Source organism: Cuculus canorus, chromosome Z (assembly GCF_017976375.1).
Source record: "Cuculus canorus isolate bCucCan1 chromosome Z, bCucCan1.pri, whole genome shotgun sequence".
NCBI lineage: Eukaryota > Metazoa > Chordata > Aves > Cuculiformes > Cuculidae > Cuculus > Cuculus canorus.
Window position 1 is genome coordinate 5,294,436 of NC_071441.1, and position 20,061 is coordinate 5,314,496.

The 20,061-nt window shown below is 44.0% G+C and overlaps 1 protein-coding gene across 5 annotated transcripts; it reads left to right on the plus strand.

Moving 5' to 3' along the window:
• The first annotated feature begins 589 nt into the window (after window positions 1-589).
• Window positions 590-17,523, plus strand: ZNF131 (zinc finger protein 131). Of its 5 annotated transcripts, XM_054053451.1 has the most exons (8): window positions 784-1,910; window positions 4,160-4,298; window positions 5,706-5,807; window positions 6,609-6,753; window positions 8,298-8,661; window positions 8,764-8,986; window positions 11,375-11,505; window positions 14,002-17,517. In XM_054053451.1, exons 1-8 carry the CDS (start codon window positions 1,851-1,853, stop codon window positions 14,653-14,655), a joined length of 1,818 nt encoding a protein of 605 aa, XP_053909426.1. In that variant the 5' UTR covers window positions 784-1,850; the 3' UTR covers window positions 14,656-17,517. The 5 variants fall into 5 exon arrangements, with proteins under 5 accessions (XP_053909424.1, XP_053909426.1, XP_053909423.1 ...); XM_054053449.1 differs by lacking the exon at window positions 784-1,910 and adding an exon at window positions 590-715 and having other exon boundaries at window positions 8,298-8,986; window positions 14,002-17,075; XM_054053448.1 differs by having other exon boundaries at window positions 785-2,857; window positions 8,298-8,986; window positions 14,002-17,077.
• Window positions 17,524-20,061: the final 2,538 nt, after the last annotated feature.

Genomic DNA, 20,061 nt, shown 5'->3' on the forward strand with positions numbered 1-20,061 from the left:
CTCTCAGCCTATCCTTGTACGGGATGTGCTCCAGCCCTTGGATTATCTTTGTAGCCTCCTCTGGACCCATTCCAACAGCTCCATCTCCTTCTTATGCTGAGGATTCCAGAAGTGGACACAATGTTCCAGACGAAGTCTCACAAAAGAGGAACAGAGGGGCAGAATCCCACCCCCACACCCCCCACACCCCTCCTCTGCTGGCTTCCCACCCCTTATGCTGCTTTTGATGCGTAAGAATTCTGGGAAACTGTATACATATGCCTGTAAGTGGGAAATACACTCAGTCCGCAGCTGTTTTGCTTTAGTGGCAGATAGGAATGGCTGGACTCCAAGATCAGACAGGTCTTTTCCAACCTGGTGATTCTATGTTTCTGATTCTATGATTCTGATTCCATGTTTCTTGTCTCGCCGCACGCGTCGATGCAAATCGCCCCTCGTACTGCCCAGCCCTGACAAAGGGCTCCGCTTTCTCAACCCCCAGAGCGATTTGGCGGCATTTTCGGCGCCCCAGTCCGGCAGCCCCTCCCCTCGGCCGCTTTTCCCGGTCCCTCTCCTCGCTCCCGCCCCCCGCGCCCCGCCCCCGATAGCGCTGACCTCGCCGTCACTTCCGCCGCGCGGGGCTCGCCGGGAATGCGAGTCGCGATTGGGCGGCGCGGTACCGGCTCGGCGGCGCTGGGCGGCAGGAAGCGGGCGCGGCGGCGCGGGGCTCGTCCCGGTGAGTTGGCGGCGCGGCCGCCTCCCCCCCCGCGCGGCGCCGGGGCGCGGCGGGGCCGCCGGGGCAGCGCGGTTAATGCGCGCTTTGATGACGTAACGGGCGCTTAAAGCGCGGCCGCGCGCGCCGCTCGGGCCGGCGCCACGCGGGACGCGTCCCTGAGGCCTCCCCCCCAGCGCGGGGACCGCCCGCCTCGACTGCGGCCTTCGCCGAGAGGCCTTGCCCAGCGGCCGCGAGGCGCCCCGCAGGCCTTCCGCCTTCTCCCGCTCCGGGGATTCGGCGGGCCATCATTGGCTCCCCAGCGCGGGGCGGGTGGCGCCGCCATTGGCTCCGGGTCGCGCTGAGTGCCACGGGCCCGCGCCAATGGCCGCGGGGGGCGGGGCCTGAGGGAGTGGGCGAGACCTTAGGGGGAATGGGCGGGGCCTATTGGTAGTGTGTGCTTTGTGGGAGTGGGCGTGTCCTATGGGAGTGTGGGCGGGGCTTTACCTCACGGCTGGGCCGGCGCCGCCCCTGGGGAGGAGGGAGAAAAGGAGGAGGGGTCTGGGTGCTGCTCCCCCTCGGCCCGGTCCTTGCAGCAGCCTCCCAGGGCTTAAGGGGCCCCAGGGAAGCTGGGGGAGCCGATATTAAACAGTGCAGGGATGGGGCGAGGCGTAGGGGTGTTAAGCTGAAAGAGGGGAGGTTTAGGTTAAATATTAGGAAGACTTTTTTTGCTGTGAGGGTGGTGAGGCAGTGGAACAGGTTGCTAAGGGAAGTCGTGGTTGCTCCATCCCTAGAGGTGTTCCAGACCAAGTTGCATGAGGCCTTGAGCAACCTGATCCAGTGGGATGTGTCCCTGTCCACTGCTGGGACTGGATGATCTTTAAGGTCCCTTCTGACCCAAACCATTCTGGGCTGGGAAGAGCTCAAACAGCTTTCCTGTCTGTGTTAGCTGGGAGCAACTGCTGCTGCCTGCCCACAGCCCCCCTCAGGTCCCCCTGGGCCACTGCAGCAAGGTGGTTATTTGGGGTCATCTGAACTGCCCTGATGCCGGTCTGCCCGCCTGCCTTCCTGCCAGATCCACCTAAGCAAGCAAAACAAACGTCTGCTGCCTAAAACACGTGGAGGCCCTGCTGTGTTCCAGGACAATCGCCATAATAAGATGGCTTCATTGAGGCAGTGTATAAAACCAGACTCACAAATCATACCTGTATCACATGAGGTGCGCCCAGTGTTACAGGCTGGTAAGGTTAGATTAGTAGTCCAGTCCCATCACTCATCCATGAGCGCACCCTTCAGAGGCAACTTGGATCACTTCTGTCTGCCTTCCTTAGACCCTCGGTTTTCTCTGAGAACTGTACCTTTCACTTCTTTCTGTGAAGCAGGCGTGCTGTTATGGAATATATGCGGTTGTGTTAGGGGTTTTTGTGCAATATCACTGAGTTTTTACAATGAGAATGCTCAGTGAATGCTGCAGCTGCTTTCTGATACACAGCAAATTCACCCTTTTTACTAGTTTTGTGTTAATTCACAACAATGAACTAGTTGTCTTAAGTTGTGTGTTTTCTTATTCATGTTTTTAAGTGTTCTAAGAAAGACAAACTTTAAAATTTCTTAGATACGGTAGAGGGGAGGCTGCAGTTATTTTGAGGGTTTTTTTTTTCCTAAGTTATCCCTATAAACTCCCAGATTGGAAGTAAGCTGCATTTGGGTAGGTGGGAATCATGGGAGCTGGAAGTCAAGATTTTGTTTGTTTTAACTTTTAAGGAATTATGCTTTTAACCACAAGTCTTCTGTTCTTTTATGATGTGTCAAAAATGGGCAAGAAGAATTAAACGGTGAAGTATATGGCTGACAGCTTCACACATGAGACTTTATCTGGAATACCACATGATGAAAGAAAGGCAGGAGCTGCTGCTCATCTGCCTTACCATGAAGTGAATGCAGCAGCAGCTGTTTCCTTCCACCTCACCTTCCCCTTGCCCTCATAGGCTGCTCTCCTTTGTTCCCTTTAAGACCCTGATAGCTTTTTGTGCCTGTTGACAAAGCACTGCTAGCAGGTGGAGCCAGTGTTCCTTAAGCAGATGCTTCTACTCTTCTTTTTTTTCATGCTCTTGGCAAAATGACTTTTCCAGCTTTTCTGAGATGCAAGAAAGAGTGTGTTTTGTGGTAAGTGTAGGAATTCCACAATTTCCTTTACTTGATGCCTGTTAGTCATAAGAAAATAACTTTGCTTTTATCATAATAGGTTAATTCTCCTCTGTATTTCTGTTGAACCTTATATACCTATATGTGTGTTTGTTACAAGTGAGGTAGAATTTACAGAGCCACATACAGAACTTAGCAGGCATGATGGCATCGCCTCAGCTGTACTTGTAAGGAACGATATTGTACCAGAAGAGCACCTGGTCTCCATTTTCTTCTAGCACTCTGAAGAAAACTGCTTCTTTGTCACACCAGAAATTTGTGTCTTTGTATTCAATTTGTGGTTTGATCCTAGCTGCTCTCCGGACATTTTTCATTTTGTCCATACCAAGGATAAGAGTATAGCGAAGGATATGTTTTGAACTCCTTTAAGACTTGTTCAGGCCCAGTCAGAAACCATACCTTCTTCAAAGTGAGTTAGACTGTCAAAAAAAAACAGTCCTGTGCTGAGGTGAGTGTGGGGGTTGAAGACGAACACTGCTGCACAGACCTGAAGTAATTTTGCCCAGAGTTAATTTGTGAAATGCTTTCATTGAAGCACTTGGACTCACTCCAGAGGTTTTTTTGCATAAGCGTAAGACTAATACCTGTGTCTTGTCCACAGGCATAGAGAACCTCTGCAACCCCTACCCGTAGCTATGTTTAATGTATAAGTAAGGGAGGAAGGGCCATCAAATTACAAGCCTACGCATCTCTTTCAAGGAATATTTCACCTTGCAGAGGGAGCAGTCTAAGTAGGTTGGGTGAATAAAATGCTTTTTGCCCTTGGGTATGACAGCATGTTAAACCCCTGGCAGCTCCTCTATACCCAGAAGCTGAAAAGTGGTGCTTTATTACATCCTTATTTAAATGAAGTAAGCATCTTGTGTGTACTAGGGGCAAAATGTGACTTAGGTATGAAAATTTTAAGAACTGGTCTTCCATCAAATGGATTGGTAAAATTGTGAGAAGTAACTGTGTAAAGATTCTGACACTGCTTCTGTGATGCTGTTAGAATCATTGGCTGTGGAGATGTTACATCCCTGCAATATTTGCTTCCGGGGGGATGGGAATGTCCCTACTAAGTCTGCAGAATAAAGAAAAGCACTTACCCACTTTGACTCTTTTTTTGGTGTGTATAAATACAGCAATACTCCGCATCATTAACCCTGCTGTTTCCTGCAACTCTGAACAGTGCTTGTTAGCTCCTGTTTGTATATTAATCTGACTGTACACTGTATTTGCTGAGTGTTGCATTATTCTTACTCTCATACCACACATTTGCAGGCTAGTCCTTTTGCGATGGAAGCCGAAGAAACGATGGAATGTATCCAGGAATTCCCTGAACACTATAAAGTAATTTTAGATAGACTGAATGAACAGCGTGAGCAGGACCAGTTTACGGATATCACTCTGATTGTTGATGGTATGTACAGGCCTGCGAAACACTTGGTGTTCTGAGAATCCTGAAAGCCATGTGGGCTAGCTGTTTTCTTTGTCACAGCTTTCAGCTGTCAAAGTGGGCTGCTAACAAATTCTGGGTTCTGTACCTATGTGCGAGTTACTGGCAGAGTTTCATTTAAAATCTTGGGGTGAACAGAGTCTCCAGCAGTGATTAGTAGTATTTCTTCTGCTTTTCCAACCATGGGCTAAATATTTTCAAATAGAAGCCACTTTGACTCTGCTGTATTATGTTTAACATGTTATCTAAGGTTTTCTAAAACATTGTTAAAATACTTTCCCCTAACTTGAGGTGACTGTTTGCACGCAGAGAACTTGTACAAATACTGTGTTAAAAAAAACCACAAAACCAGCACCCTGAAATCAGATTTACTTCTTGCTTCTCTGTTACCTGCCTACTATTTTAATACATAGTTAAAATAAGGTAGAAGTTTGGGTTTTATCTATGTTCTAAGGACACAAATATTAGTTTAAAAGGATGATTGAGATAGAAGTGCTCATTACCTCCTTAGGAAAGGCCTCATAGATCGCCTAAGATTGCTTCTCATCCCAGACATGTCTTGGAACAGGTGAGGGTTTCAGGAAAGATAGGCAGTGTCCATTAGGACAGATTTAACTAGAGGAGTACTGCCTGATCTTTGAAAAAATAGCAAGAACTCACTTGAAGGAAAAGGATCCTACAGAGCCTGAATTAGGAAAAAAGTAAGCAAATGAAGAAAAGAATTACTATTTACGACTTACCCTAGTTTCACTGACAGCGCTTGCACAGAACTTGTCCTGAATGTTTGTTCTTACTCTGGTATTACCGAACCCATATGTTGAGCTTAAAGCTGGACTTGTGTACAGCAGTGTTGTTCTAATCCATGTTGCTTCTCTTATCTCTGTCCCATGGAGCTTTTTGAATGTTCATGCCTTTGCCAGGGAGAAGTCAACACAGCGATGGGGAATGCATAGTGTGAAAAACAGGAATAACAGAATAAAACCGCTTCTGTTCTGCAACAGTGTTTATGCTGGCAGAAGTGGTGATAAAATTAATCAATCTGTAAGAGCCACAAAAACCAAAGAGAAACTTATTTGTACAAGATTTTCCCCGTAACTTAAATATGTGAAAAGACAAACACTAGAGTGAGTCGATACTACAGCTGATTGAGTTGCAGAGCTTTGTCAAGGTGAGTGAAGACAGCTAGGGTCTGGATGAGATGGGACAGGCTGGCTGCAGTAGTACCCCATGCTACAGGGAGACATACTGTAACAATATGCTGCTGGAATGGATTTGTAGACTGAGTGGTCTCTTTTCTGTATCTGCACTTATTCTGCATGATGAGGGATGAAGGACTTATCCTAAACCTAAAACTTTTGTCTCTCTTTGTAGGTCACCATTTCAAAGCTCATAAGGCTGTTCTTGCTGCCTGTAGCCAGTTCTTCTACAAATTCTTCCAAGATTTCACTCAGGAGCCCTTGGTGGAGATTGAAGGTAATCTGATCTGTCCAAATAAAAACCTCCAGAGTTGTGTGCCCAAACTGGAAATGGCTGTAGTGGCCTTGGTACAGGCTAACGTGCATGCTGGGCCTTATCAGTCAGCTTTCTAGATCTCAGCTCTTGAGTTGTTCTGAGACAGGTACCACCACTGGAAAAAAATCTTCCCCTGCAGAAAAATTGAAAAGAACAGGCTTGAATTAAACCTTTTGGAAGGGAAAGTGTGAGGTTCTGTGTTTTCCCTCTTTTATTGCTTTCTCCCAGTACCTGTCTAATGAAGGTCAGACAGACGCTGTGTGGTTTTAGGACTAGCTGTGTGACTTAACAGTCTTTTCCCTGGCAACAGATGGCTAGATGAAAAAGGCTGCCAGTGATGGCTAATGGCTGATACCTTGGCTGGGGTGCAAGAAAAGAATAGACATGGAGCAAAATTTGTCTGGTAGGCAGGGAGCAAATTCCTGGAGCAGTATTTCAGCCTCCAGTAACTGGCTACTTAGAGGTCTCCGAAGAGAGATTGTGGGTTTTTGTTTAAACCTATACTTCTTCAAACAGCTTTTTGCCGCTCTTTTCCTTCCTTTTATCTTTATTTTCGCATAACTCTGTAGCTGTTTCAGATTAACATGCTTCTGTGGTAGACTTTTTATTCCAGCATGAGATTTTTGAGTCTGTCATCTTTATGAAACTGGCAGCTACAGTACTGTGAGCAAAATGGTGAGCAGGCAGGCGTGCAAGATTCATCATATAGATGAGACTGAGGAACTGCTAAAAGAAACCATTGTTTTTCTTGCCTATATACAGGTGTAAGTAACATGGCATTTCGTCACCTAATTGAGTTCACCTATACAGCAAAACTAATGGTCCAAGGTGAGGAAGAAGCAAATGATGTTTGGAAAGCAGCTGAGTATCTGCAGATGTTAGAAGCTATCAAAGCTCTTGAAATCAGGTAAGCACATAAGCCTCTTTTTCTTCCTAACATTGCAATGTAGAGTCACAAGAATTCTGTGGCTGCCAGATTTCTGCAGTGCTGTTCCTTATCTTGGGGCTTCCTATAATTGTGTGGGACCATATACCCTTTTACTCTAAGATACGTATCAGAGTTATACAGGCTGAAAAATTAATGTCACGTTTCTTGAGCTGGAATTCGATGACAAGAGACATGGCTGATAAACACTGCAGACATTGTAGTGCTGTGACTTTGTAGTAACTAACATCAGGTCCCTGCTATCTGACTGCCCACATAATGCATCAAAGAGTTGGACATAACATGATCTAGACTGGAAAGAAAGCGACTGTTATTCCTTAAAGTGCATTAGTGTTGTATGTATGTATGTATCTCCAGTCAAAGTTTCACACAAGAGTAGTCTGTTTGCTCAGCAGGTTATTCTTTTGGTATGTGAACCTGGAGCTCCTTGCAGTAACATGCAAAGTAACTGTAACCTTCTAGAAAAAGCCAGGCTAGATGAAGCCAAAAGATTATGTCCTCAGTCTTCCTGTGTCTCAATAGAGTAAGGTGCAATTTAATAAGCTGTATCCTGCATTAAATCATTAGCCACCTCTAACATAGGACTTGGAGATACTGGACAAAGCCTTTTCTCTCCTATTACTAGAACACATGAAAATGATAGGGAGTAGATTATGTGAAAGAATTCACCGGGCCACTTACTCCCATGAATCTGGTTTGTGGGGATGATAGCTACTCGTTTTTTAAACTGATAATCAGTAGTGGAACCTCCAGCACCCGTTACCTCCAGCATCTAAGAGCTGTGGATGATCTTGAGGCTGTGACTTGAAAGCATTGGTCCACTCAGCTCTGTCTGTGTTTGAGATGGGAAGCTATCCCTAACCTCTGGAAGAAGAGGGTTGTGTGTGTATGGTGCAGGGAGAACCAAAACAGAGCTGGTGGTTGTGTTTAAGCACAGGAAATTAGTCTAGGGTACTCTTTGCACATCCTGGTGGCTCTTATTTTTACCTCATCTGTTTTTCTGAATAATAGTCGTTGCGTGAAGTAGCAGCTGTGGTGTTTTTTAACAAGCTATAACCATTGCAGGCAACTGCACACACTCCAAAGCCTGAGGTGAGAGACTTGAATCTTGTTTCTGAGTAGGAAAGCCAAGCAACTCCTCTCTTTGGGGAAGATTTCTTTCCAAGTACAGAATTTCCCAAGTTTCTTAGATAAACCTATGTCTTTGGGTTAACTGACCTTTCTTCTCTAAAGAAAGTGCGCTTTCTATCATTCAAGCAGAGATATTTAAAACACTTTAGTAGCCTTATGTCAAACGCTCTACAGCTTTAATGTTACTATTTTACAGCTCTGAGTAGTATAGATCAAGGAGAAATTAGCTTCTGACTGCACGCAAATTATGTGGTCTTTCATCATTCAGCTTATTTTAAAAACGGCTGGAGAGTGGTGCAGAATCTCAGTGTTAGGCAGGAATTGTTATGTTGGTGCTCATGGATCTTAACTATGTTTGTGAAAATGCTTTACAGGAACAAAGAAAATTCATCATCCTTAGAAGCAAATCAAGCAGAAGGTCAAAGTAAACTGAAAAAGAGGAAGATAGCTGAAACCTCTAATGTTATCACAGAAACATTGCCATCTGCAGAATCAGAGCCTGTTGAAATTGAAGTTGAGATTGCTGAAGGGACGATTGAAGTGGAAGATGACAACATGGAAGCGCTTGAAGAAGTAGCTTCTGCAGAGCAATCCATAAAGTACATACAAGCAACGGGTACATCAGATGAATCTGCTTTGGCCCTTTTGGCAGATATCACCAGCAAGTATCGTCAGGGAGAGAGAAAATGCCAGATCCAAGAAGAAGGTGATAGTGCAACTGATCCTACGTGCAAACAGGTAGAAGGTATTGAAATTGTGGAACTTCAGCTGTCACACGTGAACAATTTATTCCACTGTGAGAAATGTAACCGTTCGTTTAAATTGTTTTACCATTTTAAGGAACACATGAAAACACACTCTACTGAGAGTTACAAGTGTGACATATGCAATAAAAGGTACCTGCGAGAGAGTGCTCTGAAACAGCACCTCACCTGTTACCACCTTGATGAAGGTGGGGCCAGCAAGAAGCAAAGACCTGGCAAAAAAATACATATATGCCAGTACTGTGATAAGCAGTTTGACCACTTTGGACATTTTAAAGAGCACCTCCGGAAGCACACAGGTGAGAATACTGCTGTAGTCCTGTCCTTGTGGCCTTGGCTCTAGCATTTGAGGTTTTTGCATGTTTGGGGGAAATAAGAGATGTACTGAAGAGAACATGCAAGTCCTGAGTGCTAGAAATACTCAGCTTCTAGTGACAACTAAAATGCTGGTTTGTCTTTTTTTTTTCTGTTCGTTCATTTGTTTTGTTTTCCATTGATGAAATCTTTTGAGGGTTTGAGGTGGTTAAAAACAGGCATCTAAAACTGGAAAGCACTGATGAAGCTTGTCTCTCAAGTCTATCAAGTCTTAAAGATTTTTGCAAAATAATTTCTTAAGGCATGTTTCTCCTCTTCAAAAGTACCAAACTGAGGGAGCTACTTTTATCTTTCACAATTCTACCAGTAAATATTTCTGTTGAAATATGATCTGAACTGTGAGAGGTTTTAGTCTGATCTAATTTGCTTTTCTCCTTTACAAGAATGGATGGAATTTTTAAACCTAGTCTAAATAATGATATGTTAACTTTGTGGTTACGGCTGAATTCCCTGGTATTTCTTATTTATTAGTGAAATAACAGTCACTGTGGTAGCTGTTAATTTCTTTGGGTCTCCTTCCTGTGACAGTCAAATTATAATGGGCCAGCACAATATTGGACTATCTCCCATCAGAATTTCTGTGTGTTACTTACGATTGGCAAGTGAAATCTCATACATTCTCATAAAGGGAGAAAAAGGCAACCCTTAGGTCAGGCCAAAACTCTCCCTCTTCATAACATATCGCTTAGATGAGATTAAACTCATACTCGGATGACTCATGGGGAGAAGCAGCAGGTTGTCACCTTTTGCAGGGTAGTTTAATGTTTTCCATCGCTGATGTACCTGGTGCTGCCCAGGTCACAGTGTTTGATTTGCACTGTGCAAGAAGTCACATGTCTTTTGGCCTTTGGATATTGCCACCATTATCTTTGAATCATCAATTTCAGACCCTTTGGCAGAATGTTGGAGATTACCGAAGAATTTGAGTAGGAATAGAATAAATCTGTCCCTAAATGGTGCCTTACTGCAAGTAATTGCTTAAATGTGACCAGATCACAGGACAGGTGAAGGTCTGGTCTAGGGGTGAGTTTTCTGCTGTAGTGTCCTTGCTTGGGCAATGTCTGTTATTTTTGACCCGCAAGACTGATGGCAGCTCAGCAATCTCTGCATTAGCTGTGCAACATCTTGAAAACTATAATGTTTTGTAACAATTAAGGGCAATGTTCCCACCATTTAACATTTTGCTGTAGCCTGTAGGTGTAAGTGGGAATTATAGGCCACTTATGGATTTCTTTTAAAAACCTAATTAGGATCTTAGGAATATTTTTATTTGTGAAGATACAGGTTTATTGGCTTTCCTTCTCAATTGTCAGTAACTACTGCATTCCTGAAAATGCAGGCTTTTAAACTAGGTAAGGTAGATTCTTACGTTATTCACTGAAATGTCTTAGCCTCTTTTGGGGTTCCTGAAGCTATTTGTTTCAGTAGTTATGTTGGTGTCAATATCTCTGCAGATTAATTATCAGACTTTCAGAAGAAAGACACTGTTCCTATTTCTTGTACTTTAATTTACTTGAATTTCATTGTGTTTGTGCATGATGAAATTAGTAAACAGATGCCTCAGTTGTTCTTTTTTACTACTTGATGACAGTAACAACCATGTATTACTTTGGATGAAAAGGAGAAAACAGAACCGATTTTGAGCCTCTCTTGTTGATGTCCTTAGCTGGCTTCTGTGTTTGGTACCAGCTTTGAAATGAAGTGGCCAAACTGAAAGGAATTTTTATCTTGCTTGTGCCCATTTATGTCCCTCTATGTGTTCTCTTCACTGTATTTGAGTGGAAGGGGGTTTTGTTTGTTTTAATACTGATGCATTGTTATTTCATGGTCGCTTTATGCCAGCTTCTTTTTCTGGAGCTCAGTTTTGCCTCTCATGCATAAGTTGTTATTGTTCTTGAAAACAAAATTTTGTATTCTTTAAATACTTCCTTCTTTAATGTGTCACCTTGTATATTTACTGATATTGATTGTCTTGTTATAAATATTATTAGACAAAAAGAGAAATTTCTTTAAGACATTTCATCAGAATAGTAATCAAACTTCCATAAAAACCTAAATGTACCTTAAATGGCACTGGTAATTGTTACATTGTTTTTTTTAATATGAGAGTTATGATTCCACATTAGGCTTTTGCCCTTTATTTACATAAATAAAGCTTACATAGAATGTCTTTCACTTTTGTAATATAATCTATTTGGCCACGTCTTCACTGCATCTCTATCAACCTGCACAAAAGGAAGAAGGGGAGAAAGGAGAGCTGACAGAAAACTATCTTAAAAATCACTTACAAATACTCGTATCTTTCTTAACAGGTGAAAAACCGTTTGAATGTCCAAACTGCCATGAACGTTTTGCTAGGAATAGCACACTCAAATGTCACCTAACGGCCTGTCAGTCTGGAGCTGGAGCTAAAAAGGGAAGAAAGAAGTTATATGAATGTCAGGTGAGTAATGGAAGTAGCAAAGTCTGAGGATAGATTCCTGTGCTGAGGAAGTGTGAGTACTGAGCAGCAAAGGCAACAGGAGTGGGCTTATGTCTCCAAGAAGTACTTGTAGTAAAATAAATACAAGGATTGCATTCAGCCACAACATACAGATAAATTATTGTATCCAAGTAGTTCCATTTAAAATATGGAATTACTGATATGGAGCTTTGTAATACTTATAATCAGAGAAATTCTTATGGTTAAGGTAAATGTTCATGGACATTTTACTGGTCTTTCTGCTTCCTTTTCAAGATTCTTGGTACACTGATCTAGGCTTATGAGCATGCTTCACTCAAGTCCAAAATGCAAAGCACTATTCTATTTCCTGTTTTATGAGTCTTCTGTTTGATATGCAATTTATTGACTTTGTCTGGAAAGTCATTCCAACTTGCGATGGCAATCTGTAGTGGCTTTTAGGCAAATACAAATGCTGTAGATGCTGCTTGGCCGCTCTATGTAACTGACTTTTGAAAAGCTGTTTGGATACATCTCGCTTAGCTTTTATAAGTTGATTCTGCAAAGCTAGAAGATTCAAGAGCTGAGGCTGGTTGTAGCATTCTTATTTGCTGTTTTGCTGCCCCACGGCTGTTGCATTCTCAAATAAGAACACACATCTTTTTCTGTTATCCATTTTCTGCCATCTTTGTCTTTATCTGTTTTACTTTTCCCTTAATGCTCTCACCATATTCAGTTTACAGAATGGCTGTGGTTTGAGGTTCAATTGGGTTGTGTAGTGAAGAAAACTGCTGGATATCAGCTTTATTTGTTCCTAAGGAGAGAGTGATCTTATTCACAGAAAACATTAGATACTGCGGGAGATTAATTAATTTTGTGTTGCTAATCAAATCACTTAATCAGAAGTTTCACTGTTGCGATTGCATCATTTAGTTCTTGTGCTAGTCTGAAGCTCATTGTTGTGAGCATTACTTTATCTTAAATATAAGTTTGCTCTGAGTGTGAGAATTCTTGTGTAACAGTTGTAACTGACAGCTTCATAAAATATACTGTTTTATCATTGCAACCCTTTGGTCTAATTGCTTTGTGTCATAGCTTTCTTCTTCTAAATTGATACCATATTCACGCACAGGGTCTGTGAATGTGGATTAGTGTTTCTTCAGACTGTGGAAACTACAGCAATGCTTGGATAAATTCTTCATTACATTTTTCGGTTTAGAACTATATTTGAATAGCATTCAAGAAATATATCTTGGCTCACTGGACAAAGAGGAGAAAAGAAAAATGTTCTTCCTTGATGAGCACTTCTGATGCTCTTTAGTGTGTGCTTTGAGTGCTGAATTAGGGTCTACATGGCACAAACAATCATTATATGCTTGGGCATTAGCAATAGTCATTGCCTTTATGTACAACTAAGTAATTTTGAATGCTTATCTATAGGTTAGTGTTTTAAGAAGTGTATGTGCAACTTCTTCCTAAAGCTTGAGCCTGGGGGTAAGAAACATGGCACTACATCACAAACCTGTTTTAAACACTTCAACAGCAAAATGGAGATGTTTAGCTCCACTACACAGATCTATTCTTGAGTTAATCCTTGTCAGATACTCTATCGTCTTTCTGTGCTATTGCTGAGAAATATGAGGAGATGGAGCATTCTGTTTTAAAACTATTTGCTAGCAGTGAGGGAGTGTTGAAACGTGCATTCTTTGTTGCTTTCTGCAGCTGAGAACACTTGCATGGACAAAGACTCCTGAGCCTGTTTCTTTCTCCAAGCCTGACTCTACCCTATTGGTCTCTCTTCTACCCTGTCATCTCATTCATATCTGCAATCTCTGTGCATTGTTTTCAGGCTGCTTATCTCAGTGCCAGCTGAAGGGAAGGAAGTGTGCTCAAGTGTTTTGTGAAAATAATGTGCCTGTGGTCGAGGCGGTGCTTTTAGCTGGAAGAGAATTAAAGAGATTTGAAGAGAGTTTTATCTGCTGAAATCACGCAAATATTTGTTTTTGAATAGCAAAATGGGAGAGTTTAGTCTAGCCAATTAACCCTGCAATGTTATGGGTAAACGAAAGCTGATAAGGAAAAGCTGGCTAGTAGTAGTACTGCACCTAGAACTTCATTAAAAAGCCAGTTTGCATTACACTTTCATTGTACAGTATTATTATCTAAAAAGCTTTCCACCCAAAGCTCTAGCACCAGTTATTGAGGCATGACACTGTATGTGTATTTCATGTAAGGTTAAAATAAGAAAATTTTCAAACGCTGGCTCATAAATTTTGTAGGTATCGTGTGTGTACACAACACAAAGCAGCACCCTAAATAAGTATAATACTGGTGTCCTGTCTGTATGAAGCTGACTTCTCAGCATTTACTGCTGAAGTATATGTTTTTTTTATCCAAGTAGCAAGAAGCTACACTATGTGAAGGCATGATCTGAAATAGGCACTGTATTTTGTCATATTTCTGTTATCACTGTTTAACATACTGTATCTTTTGTTCCAGGTTTGTAACAGTGTGTTTAACAGCTGGGATCAATTCAAAGATCACCTGGTGATACACACCGGTGACAAACCCAACCACTGCACCTTATGTGATTTGTGGTTTATGCAAGGCAGTGAGCTGAGAAGGCATCTCAAAGAAATACACAATATTTCGGAACGAATAATGGCAGAAGAGGTTCTTCCAGTGGAAGCTGAACCAGTAACTTCAATGACTATAATAGAACAAGTGGAGCAAGTCCATGTCCTACCGGTAATTCAGGTACAAGTGGATCCTGCACAGGTAGCTGTGGAACAGATGCACCAGGATCTCATACAGGACAATCAAGTGAAAGGCACACAGATGGATGAACTGCAGGAGCAGGTGCAAATCAGTTACTTGGAAGTTGAACACATTCAGACTGAACAAGGGGCTGAAGTGCATGTTGAGCAGTTACACGTCGAGCACGTAAATCAGATACAAGTGGAAGAAGTACAGGCAGAACTTACAGATGGAACGGACCTTGAACAAGTAGAATATGGAAGTGTCAATCAAGGAGAAGGAGAAGAAAAGGAACATAATGAAGTGGATGATGCAGCTAAGGAAGTTCATGAACAAGCTGAAGACTTAAAAACTCAACAGTTAGTGGACATGCAGAATGAAAAGGTGGATGACTAGGACAAATAACAAAGCTATGCAGGTTTAGGGGTAAAATACAAAGTTATTTTTGTTAACTTTTACATTGGGTTTTGAACCTTCAGTGGTGACTTTTCCTATATGCTGTCCTTTGGAAGGTGGAGAAGTGGACCAAAATTAGCTTTCATGTACAACTAAACTTCTCTTATATGTGAAAAAAATTTCCCCATGCATGTAGTACCATGGAACAGAAACTACCACAGACATGGACAGTTTTATGAGGATTTTAATAAGGAATAGCCTGTATCATTGTCACACCATCCACGTGTATATGCAAGAGTACTTTCATCTCTTTTCCTCTTGCAATAGAAGCAAACTCTTGTGAAAGATTTGGAGGGTGTCTGAGGCAGAAGAATCAGTAAAATCTGGTGGGTTCTATTGTAAATGGCAGTTGGGTACCTGTGAATATTTGGATCAGTGTTTGCTGTATCCTAACAGTGGTCCCTGACTTTCAAGCTGGGGAAAAAAAATTGTTGCTGGAGGTATCTGAGCACAAAAATCCTGTGCCTTTCCAATGCTGACTAGTTGAATTTCCACAGAGTTCCTAGAGTGTTCAAGAGCCTAGTTCAGTAAAAGGCAGTGTAGGTAATGTTGTAGTGCTTTATACTTTTACTTAAAATTGCCAGCTACTGATTTTTTTTTTTTTATTTTGCATTAAATTTAGAGGCAGGATACTGAGGGAGAAATGGATTCCACATGAAGACAGTAGGACACTCTAAAGGGACACTTTAAAACAGGATAAGTTCAGTATGATCTGTGGTAAATGTGAGCTTGAAGAAAGCTACTGGCAGACTTTAATTTTATAAATTGTCATTTTCTGAAATGAATATGTTTAAATACGAGTATAGGGGACGCTTGTCTATATGGTATGAGGTTTCTGTTTTTTTGAAATGAAACTCCGACACTTGACACAAAGATGTGCTAAACGTAAAGGTAAAAGCCATAGGTATGAGTGCTAAACTGGGGATTGAAAAGCAGGAGTGTAAATACTTTAATCACTATTAGACAATAAAAGAATATCAACCATGGAATGTTGCATTATTTGTTTCATCCAATAAATGGGGAACGACTGAGTGACTGGCAATTACAGTGCCAGCTCTCAGTGATAGGTATCAATCTCATTTGTAATAAGATTAATAGCTCTTTACTGTAAAGTTAGATTTGTTTAGAAAATAATTGTCTAGCTCTGTGTTCAAGGATGTTAAGGACTTCTAAGTCTCAGTTGTTGCCTTGAGATTAGAGGTGCTCCACACGTTCCGAAAAACTTGCATTTCAAAGCCTTAACTGAGGGAGGAATTTTTGCAAGGACATTCCCTAATGCTCTTTGTAAACCTGTAGTTCTTAGTTAAAATCAGGCTTTTCTATTCAGTCTTCTCCAAATGCAGAATTACTTACTGGGATCTGTGCTTTCATTCAGTCTTGTTAAAAATGTTTCTTGTGTTTCATAGTAGCCTTTGAGAAACTTGCAAAAAAACCCCATGGATCTCAATTAAAATGTCAAACAATTTAATTAATGTAACTTTCATTCTTTTTTACAATGTTTTGTGTTTTCTGAGGTGCAAATAATATGTGATGAGATTCTCTGTGGAGGGAGGAGTTGATCATGAAAGTAAAAGCTGGCTGTTTGTATTTGTACCTGGCTTCTGATAAGCATCTCATCTTTCACAGAGGGGATAGGCCTGCTTGTTTTGCTGCATAACTCTATTTTTTTAGGTATTTGTACATTTAGAGACAAGGTCTCTGTCTGTGGAATTAATGGAACAATCTGGCTGTCTGTCTAACTTTAACTCTTCGTTAATTAAAGTCTGATGCAAGTTGAGCAGTTACGTGGTTTTGGTAGCAGGGCTGGGGTTCAGTAAGCGGAACTAGGCTATTTCTTTGTTCTTTTGGAACTCTCCTTTTCATCAACAGTTTATTAATTTAGTAAGAGGGAAACCATGCTCTGTTGTTGTGCCCCATGCTCCCCATTCAGACTCACTCTAAGCCTGTCTGGGGCATGGTGGAACTACAAGCAGTCTTCTCTTCACCCTGAAGGACAGGTTGAAAGGCTCTCCTGAAGTAATAACTCCACTGGAGTGACTTACCCTATGCAACCTTTTCTTCCCTATAATTTCCTTCCCAAGTGTTTGAATCCCATGTTGCTCCCATTCATGGAGTCCTTCGTGCCTCCCTACTGCAACAGCTTGTACTGGGGGTGGGAGAATTGATGGGGCAGTGGGAACCTCTTGCTGCTCTCTGGAATGACAACTTTGCTAGACTCTCGCTATCCCAAATGTCTGAATAGACAAACAGGCTTCTCCAAACTCCACATTACCTACGCTCCATTGGAGGAGTTCTTCCCTCTAAATGTATGGACCTTGCTGGTCCCAGAGCCCTGTGTTACACAGCTACTGGTCTATAGCTTGCAGTGGGGCAGCATGTGGCGTGAATGCTTGAATTTATGCCAAATGAAACTAATCAGCTGAAGCAGTGGGGTTTAAGCACTGAGCAACAGAAAACTGGGAATTAACAAAAGCCTGTGAGGTGTTCCTGCATGTAAAATTGATCATTGAATTGAGACTAAGGTTAGAGGCAGATTTTTGGAAGTCGTATTCTATGGGAGGCCACAGCCATTTCTGGAAATAGAGCAGGGAGGAAAAATGGGGCTGATCAATGGTTTTCAGAAACACTGAGTTATTCAGGTCATGTAACAAAGTACTAGCTGCTTTTGGGGGGGAAACAGTCTTCCTGGGCCAAAGCCTGCTTTGTCGGCCAGCGTGTGAGGATGAAATCGCTGCCAGTCCTGTCTGAAATGGTCACTAGAAAAGGACCATGCAGGCTCTGCTTTTCTTTTGCCTGCATGCAGTGTAACTTCCGGTTAGCTAATGGTGTGGAATATGGTACTGTCTTCCTCAAATTCTGTAACTTGTTAGGATTTACAATGAGAAAACACTTATAATGGGTGTTTAATTTGGTGGCTTATTTCAGTCATTAAAAATATCTCTTCTATGGGGACTAGGAAAATGTTATGTGCAGTTGGAATTCTTTTGTTGCTGATGTTTCCAACAACTATTCTGAAACTAGTGTTTGTTACTAGTAATAATTTAAGGATGAAATCAACCAGTTTATAATGAAAATACAAATAATTTGTAGCTTGGCAGACAACTGGCAGCTCCGGTGGGTGTGGCAGAAACCAAGCCCTTTTGTGATGCACCAGCTCCCATCTATCCCAGCTTCAGCATGAATGGACCCGACTGTGAGAGCATGCCTGTGTTTGCATCCTTGCCGCAGCTTTGCAAGTGGTGCTCATGCTGCTTCCTGGCACTTTCCACCTGAGGAGCGTTAGTATCTCCAACCATCTCTGCTGGAGTCCCCTGTCCTGCTCCTTTGGATGAGGGCTGGCGGCCTTTCGGGACTGTGATCTTTAACACTTGGCATTAGGAAGGGAGTGCTGTGGTAGCTCCCGGGGTGCGAGTGTCAAGCGCGGGGATGGGAAGATCTGGAGGAGAGGAGAGGAGAGGAGAGGAGAGGAGAGGAGAGGAGAGGAGAGGAGAGGAGAGGAGAGGAGAGGAGAGGAGAGGAGAGGAGAGGAGAGGAGAGGAGAGGAGAGGAGAGGAGAGGAGAGGAGGGGGGCGCGGGGTTCTGGGTTGGCTGAGGGCACCACAGAGCATCCCGCACTGCACTGGAGCTGTCCAAGGTAGCACCTGTTCAGCCCGCACTGTGGCGCATCCCGCACCGCGCCAGAGCTGTCCAAGGCGATGGCAAAGTGGCCGCGCAGCCCGTACCGCAGGGCATCCCGCACCGTGCTGGAGCTGTCCAAGTTAGCAGCCGCTCAGCCCGCACCACCCTCAGACTGCACCGGACCACAGCTGTCCAAAGTGGGGCTGCGCTTCCCTCAGCCTGCACCGCTCAGCCTGCACTGCCCTCAGCCCCCACCACCGCGCAACGCACACCACACTGCAGCTGTCCAAGCTGGGGCCACGCAGCCGGCACCGCCCTCAGCCCGCACCACGCTGGAGCTGTCCGAGGAGAGGCCGCTCAGCCCACACCGCAGGGCAGTCTGCACCGCGCCAGAGCTGTCCAAGGTGGGACCACGCAGCCCACAGCCCATCCCGCACCGCGCCGGAGCTGTCCAAGGTGGTGCCGCTCTGCCCGCACTGCAGCGCAGAGCTCTCACCACCCTCAGCCCGCACCGCGGCCCATCCGCACAGCGCCGGAGCTGTCCAAGGTGGTGACGCGCATCCCTCGCCGCCCTCACCCCGCGCCTCCCGCCGGTGCCCGAGAGAGCCGCGCAGCCCCGGCGCGGGTCCGCGGTGCGCCGGGCTGTACGGCCCGAGCCGTGGGTGGGAAGGAGGGAGGGAAGGAGGCAACAAGTGCCTCCGCGGGGTGGAAATGGCAGGCGGAGGGCAGGGGCGGCGGAGCCCGCAGAGCCGGGGCGGGACGAGTGGCGGAGCCGGGTTTCAGTCACCCATTGCCGGCAGGGAGGGTCCCTCTCCTCTCCAGCCTCTGCTGGAGGAGCTTTCGTGATTTCTTAGCACTGCGCCTCTGTGGTTTTAGAGTGTGTGTGACTGCGCTGAGAGGAACGTCTTTCCTTGGTGAAGCTGTGGATGTGACTCCCATGTGTCTCCTGGTGACTGTGCTGCATGGCACTCAGACCTTGGCCATGTGTGTCCAGCTGTGAGACAGAGCAGGGAGCGAGACGAGGCGGGTGGGCTTTGGGTGTTCCTCGAAGCAGAGCCTTTGAGAGACACATATGTTTTGTCTCATACCTGCTTTGTATTGTGGAGTATTGTGTCCAGTTCTGGAACCCCCAACATAAGAAGGATATGGAACTGTTGGAACAGGTCCAGAGGAGGCCATGAAGATGATCAGAGGGCTGGAGCACCTCTCATACAAGGACAGGCTGAGAAAGCCTGGGTTGTTCAGCCGGGAGAAGAAAGGGCTCCAGGAGACCTTATAGAAACATTCCAGTACCTGAAGAGGCTACGAGAGAGCTGGGGAAGAACTTTTTACTAGGGCATGGAGTGATAGGACAAGGGGGAATGGCTTTAAATTGGAAGGGGGAAGATATAGACTAGACATTACGAAGAAATTCTTCACATGAGTGTGGTGAGACATTGATATACGTTGCCTAGGGAAGCTGCGGCTGCCCTATCCCTGGAGGTGTTCAAGGCCAGGTTGGATGGGGCATTGAGCAGCCTGGTTTGGTGGGAGATGTCCCTGCCCATGGCAGGGGGGTTGGAGCTGGATGATCTTTAAGGTCTCTTGCAACCCAGACCATTCTATGATTCTATGATCCCATGATTCTATGATTCCGTGATTTGTCTGCTGGGGGGAGCTGGAGCCTGGAGCCAAAAAATTTTCAGCCCAAGTAGTCCCCTATTGTGTCTATCATGCAGGAAGTGTGAC

Excerpts from the sequence above, each read along its gene's own strand:
- ZNF131 (XM_054053447.1), top strand. The coding sequence starts at position 1,851 with ATGGCTTCATTGAGGCAGTGTATAAAACCAGACTCACAAATCATACCT. Across the intron at positions 6,754-8,297 it reads ATCAAAGCTCTTGAAATCAG|GAACAAAGAAAATTCATCAT; the intron begins GTAAGCACATAA and ends AATGCTTTACAG. Across the intron at positions 8,987-11,374 it reads GCACCTCCGGAAGCACACAG|GTGAAAAACCGTTTGAATGT; the intron begins GTGAGAATACTG and ends CTTTCTTAACAG.